Below are 16,687 nucleotides of genomic sequence, written 5' to 3'. Positions count from 1 at the left end.
CCAGGAGGTCCACTTATCGACTTAGAATACGCAGATGATATAGTCCTGTTTGGTGAAGACGCCGATAAAATGCAGAGTCTTTTGGTAGCACTAAGCAACAATGCCAGAATGTTTGGAATGCGCTTTTCTCCCTCTAAATGCAAGTTGTTGCTTCAGGACTGGTCTGCGTCAACACCTGAACTGATGATAGGGAGTGAAGTAGTCGAACGCGTCAACAACTTCACTTATCTTGGAAGTCTGATCAGCCCTATTGGGTAGGTGTCTGACGAAGTCTCATCACGGATTCAGAAAGCTCGTTTGGCTTTTGCGAACTTACGTTACATATGATGAAGGCGAGACATTCTTCTATCAATGGAAAGACGAGTATACTGCGCGTCAGTTCGTTCTGTTTTAAATTACGGCAGCGAATCATGGCCATTAAGAGTAGAAGACACCCGTAAGCTACTAGTATTTGACCACAGATGCCTTAGAAATATTGCTGGCATCTGCTGGGATCACCGGGTAAGTAATAGTAAGGTTAGACGCAGGGTATTAGGGAATGATGGTAAATCAGTTGATGAGGTAATGAATCTTCATCGACTGAGATGGTTGGGCCACGTGTTACGTATGCCTGAACACCGATTACCACGACTTGCAATGCTATCCGGTATTGGAGATGGTTGGAAGAAAGTTAGGGGCGGCCAAACCAAAACGTGGCATCAGTGCTTGAAGACACTAACCTCTAGTCTGAGCCATGTTGGTAGATGCAGACTACTTGGTTGGGGTCCGCTTGACTATCGTAACCAATGGTTGGAGACTCTTGGTGACATGGCTCAGAATCGATCACAATGGCGTAGGTGTATACACTCCCTGTCTTCCCTTAAACTAAGAGATTAAAATCGCTTCATATCTTTCTTTCTACGAACCAATTCTTTCTTCTTGTACTATATCTCTATATGCAATCTTTCTCTTATATATTACCACCTCTGACCTAATCACTGCTATGAATCCGGTGTTCATCTTGTTGTGCTGATGCGGTATGGCAACCTGGACCGATGCACATATGTGCCTGGTCCTACGTTGTAGCTGACTGACTTTAATATCAAACATAAAACTAAGAAACTGATGTTTTAAATGTCTATTACTCTATTGTACAGAATGTAACGAAGGGTGTGCGAAGCAAAGAGAAATAAGATTAAACACTGAAGGGCATGATAAAAACAAAACAAATAGTAGGAAAACAGTTTATATTCAGCACACACTGTAGACTAAGGAATGTGAATTAGTTTAGTGTCAGTTCATTTCTAATTGCATATTAAGCAAATAGACTCACGAAGTTCAAAATCTAATAGACCAGCCAGAAAAGTTCCTATAACCTATTATCTCTAGGTATCCAAAAAAGCTAATTTCTGCAACATAACAAACGAAATAAACTTTAGAAGACATAGAAAGAACAGATATTATTACAGTGGCTTTACTAACACACACGTTTGTACATGTTCAAATGAACTGTCTATGGATTAAGCGAATTAGTGGACAGACTGTTATTTAAGCCTATAATAATTCACCTATATATATATATATATATATATATATATATATATATATATATATATATATATATATATATATATATATGCTTACTAAACAATATTCATTGTTCCGCTTGCTATTCGTGTCGTTTGAAATAAACAATACAAATAAGCTGTTCCTAACGCATTTCGTCTAAAACTGTCCTGCATTGTCGGTGGGTTAACGTCATAACAGTTATTAAGTTGAAGCCTACACGATAAGAATAGGCACGCAACGTTATGTTATTAGGTTATTTAAAACGAAACCTTACTTTTTTTTGTACTCGGAAGTTATCATAATTCATGTTTTCGTTAATGCGATAGTAATAATAAATATTCCTCAGTATATTAACTTTATCTAAGATATGCACATTATTTTTGACAGTATAAAATAAATGGGAAGTATTTATATGAAGGTGCTGCAAAAAATGAAAACTTTGCTTATGGCAATAAAAGGATTTAGTAGACAGATTAGTGGTGAAAACACGTGACATTCAATGACTGGATTTCAGGTCAAAACCTCATGTAGTCTAATTCGATTTTGGAAAATCGGTAGTATAACACAAAATGTGGTAAACGCGAAGTACATGATCTTATTCTCGGTAAACGAGTCAAATCGAGAGTTTCAACTAACATACAGATGTAATTACAACATATGAAGTACCATTTACTATCTTATAATAACACTCAGAGGAAGAGAGAAGGTTGATAGTACTTTCAGTAGACATCGTCATTTCATTCTATTTGTGTGTGGGCTGTGATACTGCCCGGGTGCCCAGACCGAAGCAAGTGGTTTTCTTAGGAGGCCACACCCCGAGCCTTTGACCTAAAGGTCTGACCCACAAGGTAGTCGAGCATCGTAAGGAGATGCAGTCCCATGATAGCCGGTGACCAACAGTTGGTTCATACGCCATTTGTTCCTTCAGGACACTGGAGCTCATGTGCACCATTGGTTTGGAATCAGGGTTTTCCAACTCCCCTGGATGGACTCACCGTGTCAACAGGGTTGCCCAATCTCACCATTCCTCCTCAACTTTGCCTTCGATGACATTCTGGAAACAGCTCTGACGGATGTAAGTAATGGTGGTGTGGATCTGTTGCCTGGAGAAAGACTTATCGACCTTGAGTATGCGGATGATATTGTCCTACTGTGCGATAATGCCCAAGCCATGCAATCTGCACCATCGACTTCGGTGGCTTGGAAATGTTCTACGAATGTCGTCCCAGAGAATTCCACGTCGTGCATCATTTGCCGACTCTGGAACTGGTTGGAAGAAGCGGAGAGGTGGTCAGTGTATGACATGGTGTCGTGGTATGAAAGAAAGCTGAGAAGGGCTGGCTTCTGTTGGTCCTTCACGACTCTCTGGTTGGGGTCCGAGAGATGGTGCAACACAGTGGCTAGAGACGTTATCAGATATGGCTCAGAATAGAAGCCATTGGCGATCCTGCTGTAACCTCTTTTTACTCTCTTCATAAAAATGTGGTTGTAACTTCCTTAACTGAAAGAATTCTTCTGGTTGCACCTTTCCGTTTTCACCATTATTATTATTACAGTAACACACACTAATCTGTGGTCGTTATTGTTTTTTCTCTTATATGCACCTTACCTTCTTTTTCTCTTCCCATTCTCATTGTTTTGTGTGGCGCATATATATCTGGTGCCCCCTTGTACCAATATTTATGTGTTTGAACAAATAATAAAAATAAATAAGAAAATTGATAACTACTAGTAAAAAGGAAAACGATATAAAACTGCCTTACTTTTAGTGAGATAAGACAGTCCTGTCCCAAGTTTAATTGACACGCTTTTGAATATTGGTATGTATCTGTTATAGATGATACGGATGAACTCTTTAATTCCATCATTTGCTTTTTCTGAATTTCATTTACGATATCATCTTCAATCAAAGTGTTGCCGGAAAATGTTGATGCCATTGGTACCTTCTTTTTCTCATCAGAAATTTGATACACCTTTTCTAAAATCACCCTAGAAGCAAAGATATAGTTGTTTAATATACTGCAAATAGTAATAAGGAACTGCTTACTACATATTAAGATGTGGGCCTCTGAAACCAAATAATGCGAACTTTAATTATATCATTGTTAGTGGATTTCTGTAGTTAATAATAAAATTTAAAAAAATCATAAGAAAATTGATTTGCATAGAACAGCTATACGATATTCCGACAGGTTATAAAATTATGTGATACCTATTACCACATGCTTATGAAATATATAGGCGATTAATAGCATTATATTAAAACGTTGCACACCGCCAGAAGTTAGTCCATCATAATCAACATAAATACAAGTAGAATTATGAGCTAGCCCAAGTTAGCATACCATGTCAGTGAAGTAAGATGAAATTAATATTGTGAATCGTAAGGGAGTTGAGACAGTCGTAGTGGCAATTAAAAGTCAGAACTAAACACTAAGAACATGATGTGGAAAAACTCAATGGAAAGATATATCAGAAGGAATACTAGAGCTGAAGATAAAGGTGAAAGAAAGTACGGATTTAATACAAATAGAAAGCGGACAAATTTCGAATACCAATCAGGTACTTTAAACGTATTATTTAAACACAACGTTTTAAAAGATACAAATGGCAACTACGAAACGTGGTCATCAAATAATAATAGGGGAAAAAAGAAGCACTTAATCAATGTAAAAAGTAGCAGAAATCGTCGCAAACGATAGTCAGTGTGTTATGGATGCAGAATAATGTGCCAATCATTATCATGTTAAACCTAGTGATGTCCTTGGACGTTAAATGGACATTTCCTATTGGCCATTATTTATTTCATCCGTTAAATATTGTACAAATGTTGTTTTCTATTTTTACGGTACGATGTGGTATGTTTGGTTAGTATATAAATAGAGTATGTCTGAAATACAATGATTCATATCTCAGAGGTTGTGACTTGTGTTCTGGACTCAACTGACTGGGCTAGACGGGGAAGTGGGACCAATCGAGACTCTAGGCCGTCCGTACGTGTTTACGTGTCATTGAATCGATCGATAAATACGCTGCTCTCTAATTTTTCCAGTCAAGGACACAACAATTAGCACAGGGTAAAAATCGACCCAACTTAAAGTCATAACACAGTGAATGGTAAACGTGAAATAACAAATTACAGTATACTAAATCCGAGTGAAAATCTTTAAACTTATTAACTATTTGAAAGGACATATTGATTTTAAAAGATGCATACAAAATTTTCGGGAATTACAAGAAAAAAGTTCCAAACTGAAACAGCACAAAATGACATGGCTAAATAAGGAGTATCAGCAAAAAGGTAAAATACACATGGTCTTGGAGTTTTACAGCAGAATTTGTGAGTAATCAACGATGAAAACGAAGGAATGAGAAGCAAGTATGTTGTATATAATGACGTGACAGCATAAGTAAGGTATATTCCATGAGTATTTCAAACCATCGGTTGACTGTGCACAATGTCAGCTGACCCAGATATGCACGTTTTTATATCTCTAGCAGATAAACGGCGTCTTTAAGTGTATGTACTGGTCAAATGAGAAACATCATGAAAATTGCGTATTTATTAATAGGTACTATTAGAAAGAATCTAGATGTATAAGGTTGAGGGAAGTGAACATAAATTGTACTGTATTGTATAAAACTAATACTATGACAAAAAACTTCATCAAAAAATTATTTAATTACACAGATTTAGGGGTTCATGGTGAAGAAAAGTGACGGAGGAAGTAGAATGTACACATTGATGGGCAAAAACCCACTATTAGCCGTAAAAGCAAAAGTAACTTGACTTTTGAACTAGTCCCAAGTTAAAGAAAAGAACAACCATATACTTACTTCATGTGAGGCTCACAAGACTCTAAAAAGTAATAGTACGCAGGAATCTTGCCATGTGACCACTGTTTTATTTCTGAAAGACCAGTTATCAGCTCTTTTAAACAAAGGTCGGTTGCAGAGACATTCTGATGGATTTCAGAGTAATCTGAAAACATAGTCCAGTTGAAAGCCATACTAAATGACCGTAAGAAAGCATCTCTATCTAGACAAAGCAAACTAATAAGGCAGATCCATTCTTTTGAACGAGCTAAGGTTAACTGGTTCAACAGGTATCGTAACTGACAAAGAGTCCCTTTATCAAAAGTCCTAGAAAGTAAAAAGACAGAAAAATGTTTTACGCAAGCCCACTGGAGTAAGACTGCTCTAAGCAAAATTTTTTTAGCCAGATTACTTATGAATATATAAAAGTGTACATCAGTTAAAAACAGTTGTATAAAAAGATATACTGACTAGTCGTCAGAAGCTTTTACTTGAACAAAACTGATTCCAATAGGATCCCATAAGGTATTCATTAACCGCATCAAAATTCAAGCGATCTATTTACATCGCTTCCGTACTTATGTAACCATCTCTTGATTTATTACCCTATCATATTTGTCGCATTTTCATGGATTAAAATCTTGTCAAGCATGTGATATACTTATTATTTTCCATTTACCTTCGTTATTCGTACTAAAAATCCTTCTAATCCTATTTAGTTCACAATTTGATTCAGTTTATTATTATGTACAATTTGCTACAATATCCATACAGTTTTTATGTACTCAGTTCTTAACTCTGATTAGTTACTATAAAGTATTTATTACCATTACTATTGATCTGGGATTATGACTGTCGAAACTGTTGAGGACTTATTGATAACTAACCAAGTAACGCTAAGTGTATTATGAGCAAATGTTGTCTTTTTGGTGTGCGAAATATTGATTCACATTCTTCGCTTGTCCTATTTTTAGAAGCTTGGTAAGGTTTAGGTTGTATGTGTTTCTTGTTTAGCGTTGAATATGTCCATATATCACTGCATGTTACACTTAGTTCCCTATGAAATAATTTTTCATGAATATATTCACATGATACTAGTTATTAAGTGTTCACATATTGGAAACACAACCACTGAAAGTAAAATTAAAAAACAGGTGAATATATTAGTTAGAGAAATACAAATAAGCTTGTTAACACGAAACTCACGATCGGAAGTCAAAGGTAAAAGGTGAAGATTCAGAAAATGTATTATCAATTTGTACCATAATAGACGAATTTAACAAAGGTTCATTAGGAGAAGTCGAGCAACTGTATATTCCTCCACTGAGGTTAGAATCAACCACAACTAAATTGAATTCTTTTAACAAATTTAAGAAAACCTGGGGCCAGTTAGGTTCGGGTTGGATATTATGACTATAATAAAGAGACAAAATAAACCTTGAATAAGAACTTTCGTCTAAATTCGAACGAATAGTTTCACAACATTTGGGCGCCTAGTTAATGTGAAACATTAAAGAGGAAGAATGTATTTGTAAAATCCCAGCAAAAGAATTTGAGGTAAATCCAACGTTTCGCCTGGCAATCTGGTCCAAGCTTTTTCAAGAAAAATATAATCAAGCAATAAAATTACCTTGATTTTGAACAAAACACGTTGAGTTTTCATCAAATTCTTAACAAGAATAACAAAATTGTAATTATGAGACAAATAGTATCAAGAAAACGAATAGTAAGAAGATCTTGACTACCAACATAATCAATTCGTTCAACATTATAGTTTTTAATAAAGTGAGATTTTCTTTTAGATGATTGGAAAGACAGTAGACAGATGGAGAAGTAAAGACAAATGAAATACAGAAGGCTGTCGAAGACAAGCGAAAGCTTATACACTCATTTCACTTGGTGAACTTTTTGCCAGTGTTAGAAGCATTTGTAAAACAGACAAACATGAGAGAATCTTACATAAAATTACATTTGCTCAAGTTTTCAGAATTCAGAAAATATAAAACCAGCAAACGAAAATAAAGATAAAAAGCACGTGAATAGATACCGTAAAAAATGAATAGAAAATAATGCGATTTAAAGATAACACTGAATGTCAAAATGACTTGAATTAATTAACCACAGATAACTTACATATTTTTATTTAACCACATTTGCAATACGTTTGTGTGACCAGTACTAAAACCATCATTAAAAATTTCGGGAATATTTGTAACTAATTGGGATGCACGTTTAAGGTAACCTTGAGAAAAATAATCCACAGCAACCCTAAACAAGAGCTGTTCAAGCTGATTTCGAAGAGTGGAAGATGGTTTTTGGATATGAGTTACTGACGAGTCAGACGATATCTCGATTCTATTACACAAATCTTTGATTTGGTCATTTCCTAAGTCCAGTAATTCGATAGGAACTCTTGTAGGTCGATACTTTGACATTCCACCATACCAGACGACCTTGTTGATAGATTTCTCAGGACCGGCTTTTAACTGCATATGATCATTATCAAGATTAGATAAATTTTTTAAATGATTACATGGGTTGAAGTACATATTGTGGGATTTGTTAAAGTCTTTTTTTCTACTATGCTCATCACTTGAACTATATTCAGTTAGATCTGGACAGGTAAAAATAAAAGTATATTCGCATATATATATAAAGGATTAGATATTTATACCAAATACTTAAGTTAGTACTACATACTTAATTACAGTAAGGAATCCCCAGTAAAAATATGCAATAAAACTGTCCAATACACATTTTACTGGACAGTATTCAAATATAATTAAAGAAGCGTTTCAACGACGATCAATTTCCACTAATCTTCATGCGCGAAAACGCTTTCGCCCATCTTAGCTTCCATGATATTTTTTCCTTCGTGAATCTTATTGTGATAGATTCATCATTTTCTGAAGAATGAGGGGATAAATAAATCTACCAATGTTGTGGTTCAACTTGAATTTTTACCGTAATCAGTTTTAGGATGGGTCGTATGTTTTTAATAAAAAGACATGAGTACATTCAATCGAAATACCTAATTAAACAACGAAAAACCTAAAACAAGAAGATTAATAGTAATATTATTTGGATAGTTGGGAAATTGGAGTGGGATATAAGTCCGAATAGAGTTTCTATATGGATGAAATTAAGTCACATTCACGTTTTCTTTACATCATCTAAAAACTAGTGATATTTTATCCGTGTATTAATAAAAAAGATTCAAAAATTACTATACACATGAAGAGAATAATGGTTTAGGTGACATAATTGCAATCTCCCTACGGTATAGGACTGAGAAACTTGATAACATTTATACGATAATTTTTTTTCTTACAAGAAGATAATTTTGAAGACTTGTCTGATCTGATTATACACGACAGTTTGAATTAAAACATGATTTTGAGTGAATTAAAGCATCAGAAAGATTCGTGTGATCGATATTCTTCTGAAATCTAAGAGAAGCTTTGAACTATTAAGCGGAGGTAGGTGCTGCTATGTTGGTGTCGATATCGAAGACTTTTTTGCGCACAAATGTCTAGTTGAAACTCCATACAATTAACAGTAATTAAACCGGTACATGGAATTTTGAACGAGAAAACGAAAATATGCAGCGATAAAAAGCACAACTATAACCACCAAAATAGATGGAAGTCCGACTTGAATAAAAACATACGCTTATTTCAAGTTGAAACCTGCTAGGCAAAACATAGTATGGGTGGCAAAGAAAACGGCTTGCATAAGAAGAAAAGTACTTGGAAGGCCTTAAATGAACCACTCAGATTTCTGACAACAACTACTGGGTTCCAGCGGGAAATTCAATACGCAATGACGACTAGCTGGTAAATTGTCAGGACATTTGTAACAACTGTATGACACAGGATAAATGAGGTATGACAAAAATTGAAACGTTTTTCACTTTAATAGATGAATGGTACATATGACGTTAAGAAATGTTTAATTCTAAAAATCTAATTTGTGTAAAGCAAGTTGGTGCTACAGGAAAATGGAGCGACTAGCTAAAAAGACGTTGATAATACTAGACATACAAAATTGGAGTTTTTAAGAGATTTGTTGTTTAAGAATAAGAACAGTAGCAAAATATACTGTTATTTTACCGTGGTAATACAGTAAATTCCGAAAGATCATTTATAACAATCTTTCGTTTAGCCGCTTATAATCACTCTAAAGTTGCGATAGTAGAATTTTCAAATCACATTTACTTACCAATAGCACACAGAAAGCGTAACAGATCACGAATGAGATTCCAATTCATAGATTGAAGCGATGCTCGAAACAAGGTTAATGCGCACTACAACAGTGAGAAAATGTGGAAAGCTGTGAAACTGAAGCAAAATTTTCAGTACGTTAATTAGAAAATAACTCAACAAACCTAAATAAAAAACCAACATTTTTGAGATACTGAACAGTTAATCTCAATAAATACGAATAATGCTTCCAATTGAGAACCCATTTTCATAACTTTATCAAGTCATTTACATTTAAGAATTCTTGAGGGAAATAATCGATTGTTTGTTGTTATGATGCGTTGTGTTCGAGATCTGATACGGATACAAAAAGTGCTACGCCCTCAACGTGAGAGAAGACACATGAGTCAAAGGAAAAAATTTATTGAGCTCCCGAATTATATGCATAAACATTCATTCATATGTACGTTTCTACATTTAAGGAAATCAATAAGCTAATGGGACGCATCTGTACTTTGGGATATTTTAGGTTAGCACTAATCGATTTTCTCATTTCGTTAATTCTGGTTGAGTCAATATAAATTTTATAAACCAGTATTTCTCAGCACAATTGTAAATAGTTACATTTTCATCTTTGAAATTCTACAGTACTTCTAAATGTAACTTATTCAAAAAAATTTAAAAACGGTACCAAACGTTATGATTGAGTGAGAAAGATATACACCAGAAAATTAATAGATGATATAATCAGAAATGATTAAATACTTCATATTCGCTACATAACTAACAACTTATGTTTTGAATGTGGAAAGGAATTCAAGCATACAGGTATATATATATATATATATATATATATATATATATATCACTAGGTACATCAAACTCCGCCTGAAGTCCCTCCGGTGGTACTGCCAGTCCCAAGCCTGGATAAAGGAGGAGGTTTGGGCATGGGGTTAGCGTCCCCATCCCGTAGAAAACTAACTCGCTAAAAAAAACGCTAACCAGAAAAAATTATTCAAACCTTTTAAACTCTGCCCTGGGAGTCAGAAGGTCTTCATTTAGAAGAACTATGACGCCTCATGATGAAAGCCGAATTCCTTCGGAAGCTACGAGGCCGATGCCCCTTCTGACAACCAGAGCGACCATTTATTTAGGTACATGGAATGTTCCTACAATGTGGGACACCGGGAGAGCCTTCCAAATTGCTGCAGAAATGAGAAGATACAACCTAGAGGTGCTTGGGATCAGTGAAACACATTGGACACAAGTTGGACAACAACGACTAGCTTCAGGGGAGCTTCTGTTATACTTCGGCCATGAAGAAGAAAATGCTCCACATACACAAGGAGTTGCGTTGATGCTGTTCAAACAAGCACAAAATGCGCTTATAGGATGGGAATCTCATGGACCAAGGATCATCAAAGCCTCGTTTAAAACAGAGAAAGAGGGCATTTCAATGAACATCATCCAATGCTATGCGCCTACCAACGACTACAATGAAGACGCTAAAGATCAATTCTACAATAGGTTGCAGTCAATAGTCGAGAAGTGCCCAACAAAGGACCTGACCATTCTGATGGGAGATTTCAATGACAAGGTTGGAACAGACAATACTGGATATGAAGACATCATGGGATGACACGGACTGGGAGAAAGAAACGAAAATGGTGAGAGATTTGCAAATCTATGTGCCTTCAATAAGCTGGTCATAGGCGGCACCATATTCCCACATAAACGCATACACAAAACCACATGGACTTCACCGGATCACTGTACACAAAACCAAATCGACCATATTTGCATCAATAAAACGTTCAGGAGGACTATAGAGGACGTGAGAACCAAGAGAGGAGCTGATATAGCATCAGATCATCACTTACTGGTCTCCAAGATGAAATTGAAACTCAAGAAGCACTGGACAACGGGGCAGACAGTATCACAAAAGTTCAATACGGCCTTTCTCCAGGATACTAACAAACTCAACAAATTCAAGATAGTCCTCAGCAACAAGTTCCAGGCCTTTCATGATCTACTCAATGGAAAACGAACTACTGTGGAGAGCAACTGGAAGAGGATCAAGGACGCAATCACTTCAACATGTCATGAGGTTCTGGGTCACAAGAAGCACCACCACAAGGAATGGATCACTGTTGATACACTGGATAAGATTCAAGAAAGGAGGAACAAGAAAGCAGCAATCAATACCAGTCGAACAAGAGCAGAAAACGCCAAGGCACAAGCTGAATACACAGAAGTAAACAAACAAGTGAAGAGGAACATCAGAACTGACAAACGTAAATATGTGGAAGATTTAGCAACGACGGCGGAAAAGGCTGCAAGAGAAGGAAACATGAGACAATTGTACGACACGACAAAGAAACTCTCTGGAAATCGCCGCAAACCAGAACGACCAGTGAAAAGCAAGGAAGGCAAGGTAATCACCAACATTGAAGAGCAACAAAACAGATGGGTAGAACACTCCAAAGAACTCTTGAATCGACCAGCTCCACTGAACCCACCCAACATCGAAGCAGCACCCACGGACCTCCCAATCAATGTTGGCCCACCAACAATTGGAGAAATCAGCATGGCCATCAGACAAATCAAGAGTGGCAAAGCAGCAGGACCGGACAACATTCCAGCAGAGGCACTGAAAGCAGACGTAGCGGCAACTGCAAGGATACTCCACATTCTCTTCAATAAGATTTGGGATGAGGAACAAGTACCAACAAACTGGAAAGAAGGACACCTGAACAAAATACCAAAGAAAGGCGATCTCAGCAAGTGTGATAACTACAGGGGCATCACTCTTCTCTCAACACCGGGAAAAGTCTTCAACAGGGTATTGTTAAACAGGATGAAGGACTGCGTAGACTCCCAACTTCGTGATCAACAGGCAGGATTCCGTAAGGGTAAATCGTGTACAGACCAAATCGCAACTCTACGGATCATTGTGGAACAATCAACTGAATGGAAATCATCACTCTACATCAACTTCATTGACTACGAAAAGGCATTTGATAGCGTGGACAGAACAACACTATGGAAACTTCTTCGACACTACGGCGTGCCTCAGAAGATAGTCAATATCATACAGAACTCATATGATGGATTACACTGCAAAATCGTGCATGCAGGACAGTTGACAAAGTCGTTCAAAGTGAAGACCGGTGTTAGGCAAGGTTGCTTACTCTCAGCCTTTCTCTTTCTCCTGGTGATCGACTGGATCATGAAGACGTCAACATCTGAAGGGAAGCGCGGGATACAATGGACATCTAGGATGCAGTTGGACGATCTAGACTTCGCAGATGATCTGGCCTTTCTATCCCAAACGCAACAACAAATGCAGAAGAAGACGAACAGTGTAAAATGTGATCGATAGACTAACCCACCAATAATAAAGGGAAACGCCCACCACCACATTAACTCCTTTTGACCTTGTACGACTGTATCTCTTTATTAACCAATCACAGTTTAATGTTCATTGTAAAACAATATTTGCTTGTTGACTCATTCTTCCTATTCTCTGGCTACTCTTCAGTATGTTATTTGTCTGTTTTTTCCCTGTATTAATAGACCGTACAGTTTGTTTGTACACTAACGATGTTAATTTATGTTTTGGAAACAGATAAAGTCTATCTAGCCAAATAGCTTGCTTGTTCTGACTTTGGCCAAACCAAGACTCTGTATTCGACGGTCTAGAGAATAGCTCAGAATTAAACCTGTAGGAAATTTCTCCCTACAAACAGTGTGGCAGCAGCCTCAGCAGCAGTAGGTCTCAATATACACAAAGGGAAAAGCAAGATTCTCCGATACAACACAGCATGCAAAAATCCAATCAAAATTGACGGAGAAGATTTGGAAGATGTAAAAATCTTTACATATCTCGGCAGCATCATTGATGAACATGGTGGATCTGGTGCAGATGTGAAAGTGCAGATCGGTAAAGCAAGAGCAGCATATTTACATCTGAAAAACATCTGGAACTCAAAGCAACTGTCAACCAACACCAAGGTCAGGATTTTCAATACAAATGTCAAGACAGATATACTGTATGGGGCAGAAACCTGGAGAACTACGAAAGCCATCATCCAGAAGATGCAGGTGTTTGTTAATAATTGTCTACGCAAAATACTTCAGATCCATTGGCCGGACACTATTAGCAACAACGTACTGTGGGAGAGAAGAAGCCAGATCCCAGCGGAGGAAGAAATCAGGAAGAAGCGTTGGAAGTGGATATGACAAACATTGAGGAAAGCACCCAACTGCGTCACAAGACAAGCCCTCACACGGAATCCTCATGGACGGAGGAGAAGAGGAAGTCCAAAGAACACATTACTCCGAGAAATGAAGACAGAAATGAGAAAAATGAACAAAAATTGGATAGAACTCGAAAGGAATTCTCAGGACGGAGTGGATTGGAGAATGCTGGTCGGCGGCTTATCCTCCATTGGGAGTAACAGGTGTAAGTAAGTAAGTAAGTAAGTAAGTAAGTAAGTAAGTAAGTAAGTAAGTAAGTAAGTAAGTAAGTAAGTAAGTAAGTAAGTAAGTAAGTAAGTAAGTAAGTAAGTAAGTAAGTAAGTAAGTAAGTAAGTAAGTAAGTAAGTAAGTAAGTAAGTAAGTAAGTAAGTAAGTAAGTAAGTAAGTAAGTAAGTAAGTAAGTAAGTAAGTAAGTAAGTAAGTAAGTAAGTAAGTAAGTAAGTAAGTAAGTGAAGTAGTAGTAAGTAAGTAAGTAAGTAAAGTAAGTAAGTAAGTGAGTAGAGTAAGTAGTAAGTAAGTAAGTAAGTAAGTAAGTAAGTAAGTAAGTAAGTAAGTGAAGTAAGTGAGTAAGTAAGTAAGTAAGTAAGTAAGTAAGTAAGTAAGTAAGTAAGTGAAGTAAGTAAGTGTAAGTAAAGTGAAGTGAGTGAAGTAAGTGAGTAAGTAGTAAGTGAAGTGAAGTGAGTAGTGAGTAGTGAGAAGTAAGTAAGTAAGTGAAGTGAGTAAGTAAGTAAGTAAGTAAGTAAGTAAGTAAGTAAAGTAAGTAAGTAAGTAAGTAAGTAAGTAAGTAAGTAAGTAAGTAAGTAAGTAAGTAAGTAAGTAAGTAAGTAAGTAAGTAAGTAAGTAAGTAAGGTACATCAAATTAGCAATATTATGTATTGTAAAATTAGTAAGAAGAAACTATGTTTAGTCTCGAAGTTCAGAAAGTTTTTGGTTTTAATATGTTTTCATATTGCAGGACACCTCAGCTAGATCTATATCGATATCAATTTGCACACTAACACTAGGATGCAGGTACCCATAGCCAATGAACCTCAAGTAGAACGAAATGTGTGTTCTGGATTCCACTGTTATGTGTAATCTAAAAAAAATATAAAACTTGTAACCACAGGCAATATTGAGACCTCCCTTGGTGGTATGAATAAAGGTTGATCAGAGTTCAACTCTGAATATCAACGAGAAAAAACAGACTTTTACGAATGATAGTCATTTCCCTTTCGTACGAATAATTCGATACTTATACGGAACGAACCATTGTGAGAAAATAAAACCAATGCTTTGCGAAAATCGATATTTAGAAATGTATGGAATAAAGTTAACAATTAAACGTTAAATGAAATAACAAACTGGTATAAAGAATGTGTTGCAGAGTTATGGTTACAACATATAAGATAAGTAGAAGCGGACGAAATAGTTTGTGACAACATTACCTCCCAACTAACAGAAAGAGGTTCCGATGTTTGAAGAAGAATTAAAAAAGAAGCAGCTGTTTCCAGTTTATTATTTTCCAAACACAGTTCAAATAGATCTTTTGGTTTCCTTCCGATGGTAATGAATAAATGAGGCCACCAAGTGACATCGGTTTTACGAGAACAATGGGCCAAAATCTCCAGAAAATCGGAGAATTCTTGAATAAATGATACAACTTGCGGTAGTAATGGATCTAAAACGGTAACAGGAAATTACTAAAATATTATTCGAAACAATGAACATATTCATTAAAAAACTTACTAAAACATATTCGGTAGTGTCATAAAATCAAGTGAATAACAATGAAGTTATTCAAAGGGATTCTCTTGAGTAAACATCAGAATGTATGTGAAATATAAAGGCGAAAACATTAAAGTATTTATAATTCCGAGCACGAAGGATTAAAGAACAGGATGGCTGAGAAAAATAACACAACAAACCGTCGTACTAATGTTTTCAGCAGCGCAACACATCAGAAGGTCATTTTCAAGGTCGAAAGGACCAATATAATAACTCTGAGATATGAATTTTATGTATACAAAGATGAAATAAGGTAAATTATAATAAAACCAGATCATAAGAATACCATGTATGAGTGCTGAAGTGTGTAGGACTGCTTGTTATCCAAATATTATGTATTTAAATGTGATATAAGTACGGGTTCGTTCGCAGTTCCCAAAATGTATTTCTCGAGTTTTAGTGCACACTTGTGGTTCATTGTATTTTACAAATGTATGGACTATTTCCTGATAACCCACTGAAGCAAACAAATAACTTAGAGATAAAACATGGTAAGTTAACATATAAATTGTTCAGCCAGAGATGTGACCAATGCTCAATACTATCATACGGAATAAATACTTGAACAATTAACACCTGAGTTAAAGTAACGATATCCAAAAACCAGTGAGAAAGGAAAATTATATATATATATATATCACAGAAACCATACTCGATTAGGTAATGTACGAAATATCATTATTGAACAACCAACCAACATACCATAATTCATGACACGAAATGAATTTCAACTAGCAGTGTATACGCAGGTTTTGATCGACATATCGTTTTCATCTAGAACTTTATTTCTGATATTATTCAATAGTTCTTTCACATGAAACTAACGTTTTGTAAACCACAATTAAAAGCAGTGATTTTATTCCGTGTCACTTACAAGATGCTATTTATTCAAATTCTGAGACAAATTTTACGAGTATAAGCAATCGTTAATAGACAATCATATATTTGCTGAGTGCTATCAGTGACTTCAATCATACAAAACAAAAACTGTTTTTGTTCATAATAAAACAAAACGAATTTAGAGGAATAGCAGAATCGAAAAAATGAGTGCAAAGTCATGAAACGTTTAACTGGTTTTCGTAAACAGTGTTTGG

The 16,687-nt window shown here is 36.0% G+C and overlaps 1 protein-coding gene across 1 annotated transcript in view; it reads right to left on the bottom strand.

The window, feature by feature from the left end:
- MS3_00010333 (uncharacterized protein) overlaps window positions 1-16,687 on the bottom strand; it is a gene marked incomplete at both ends in the record, with an annotated part of 73,857 nt that overhangs the window by 15,399 nt on the left and 41,771 nt on the right. Inside the window, 6 exons of the mRNA XM_051218694.1 lie at window positions 3,312-3,537; window positions 5,386-5,691; window positions 6,571-6,777; window positions 7,498-7,978; window positions 9,586-9,670; window positions 15,254-15,486. Coding sequence (XP_051070849.1) covers window positions 3,312-3,537; window positions 5,386-5,691; window positions 6,571-6,777; window positions 7,498-7,978; window positions 9,586-9,670; window positions 15,254-15,486 — 1,538 coding nt within the window. The remainder of the gene's footprint in view (window positions 1-3,311; window positions 3,538-5,385; window positions 5,692-6,570; window positions 6,778-7,497; window positions 7,979-9,585; window positions 9,671-15,253; window positions 15,487-16,687) is intronic.

The sequence above is a fragment of the Schistosoma haematobium genome, chromosome ZW (assembly GCF_000699445.3).
Source record: "Schistosoma haematobium chromosome ZW, whole genome shotgun sequence".
Lineage (NCBI taxonomy): Eukaryota > Metazoa > Platyhelminthes > Trematoda > Strigeidida > Schistosomatidae > Schistosoma > Schistosoma haematobium.
Note: the sequence above shows the minus strand (reverse complement) of the source record. Positions and strands in the feature narration are given on the sequence as shown.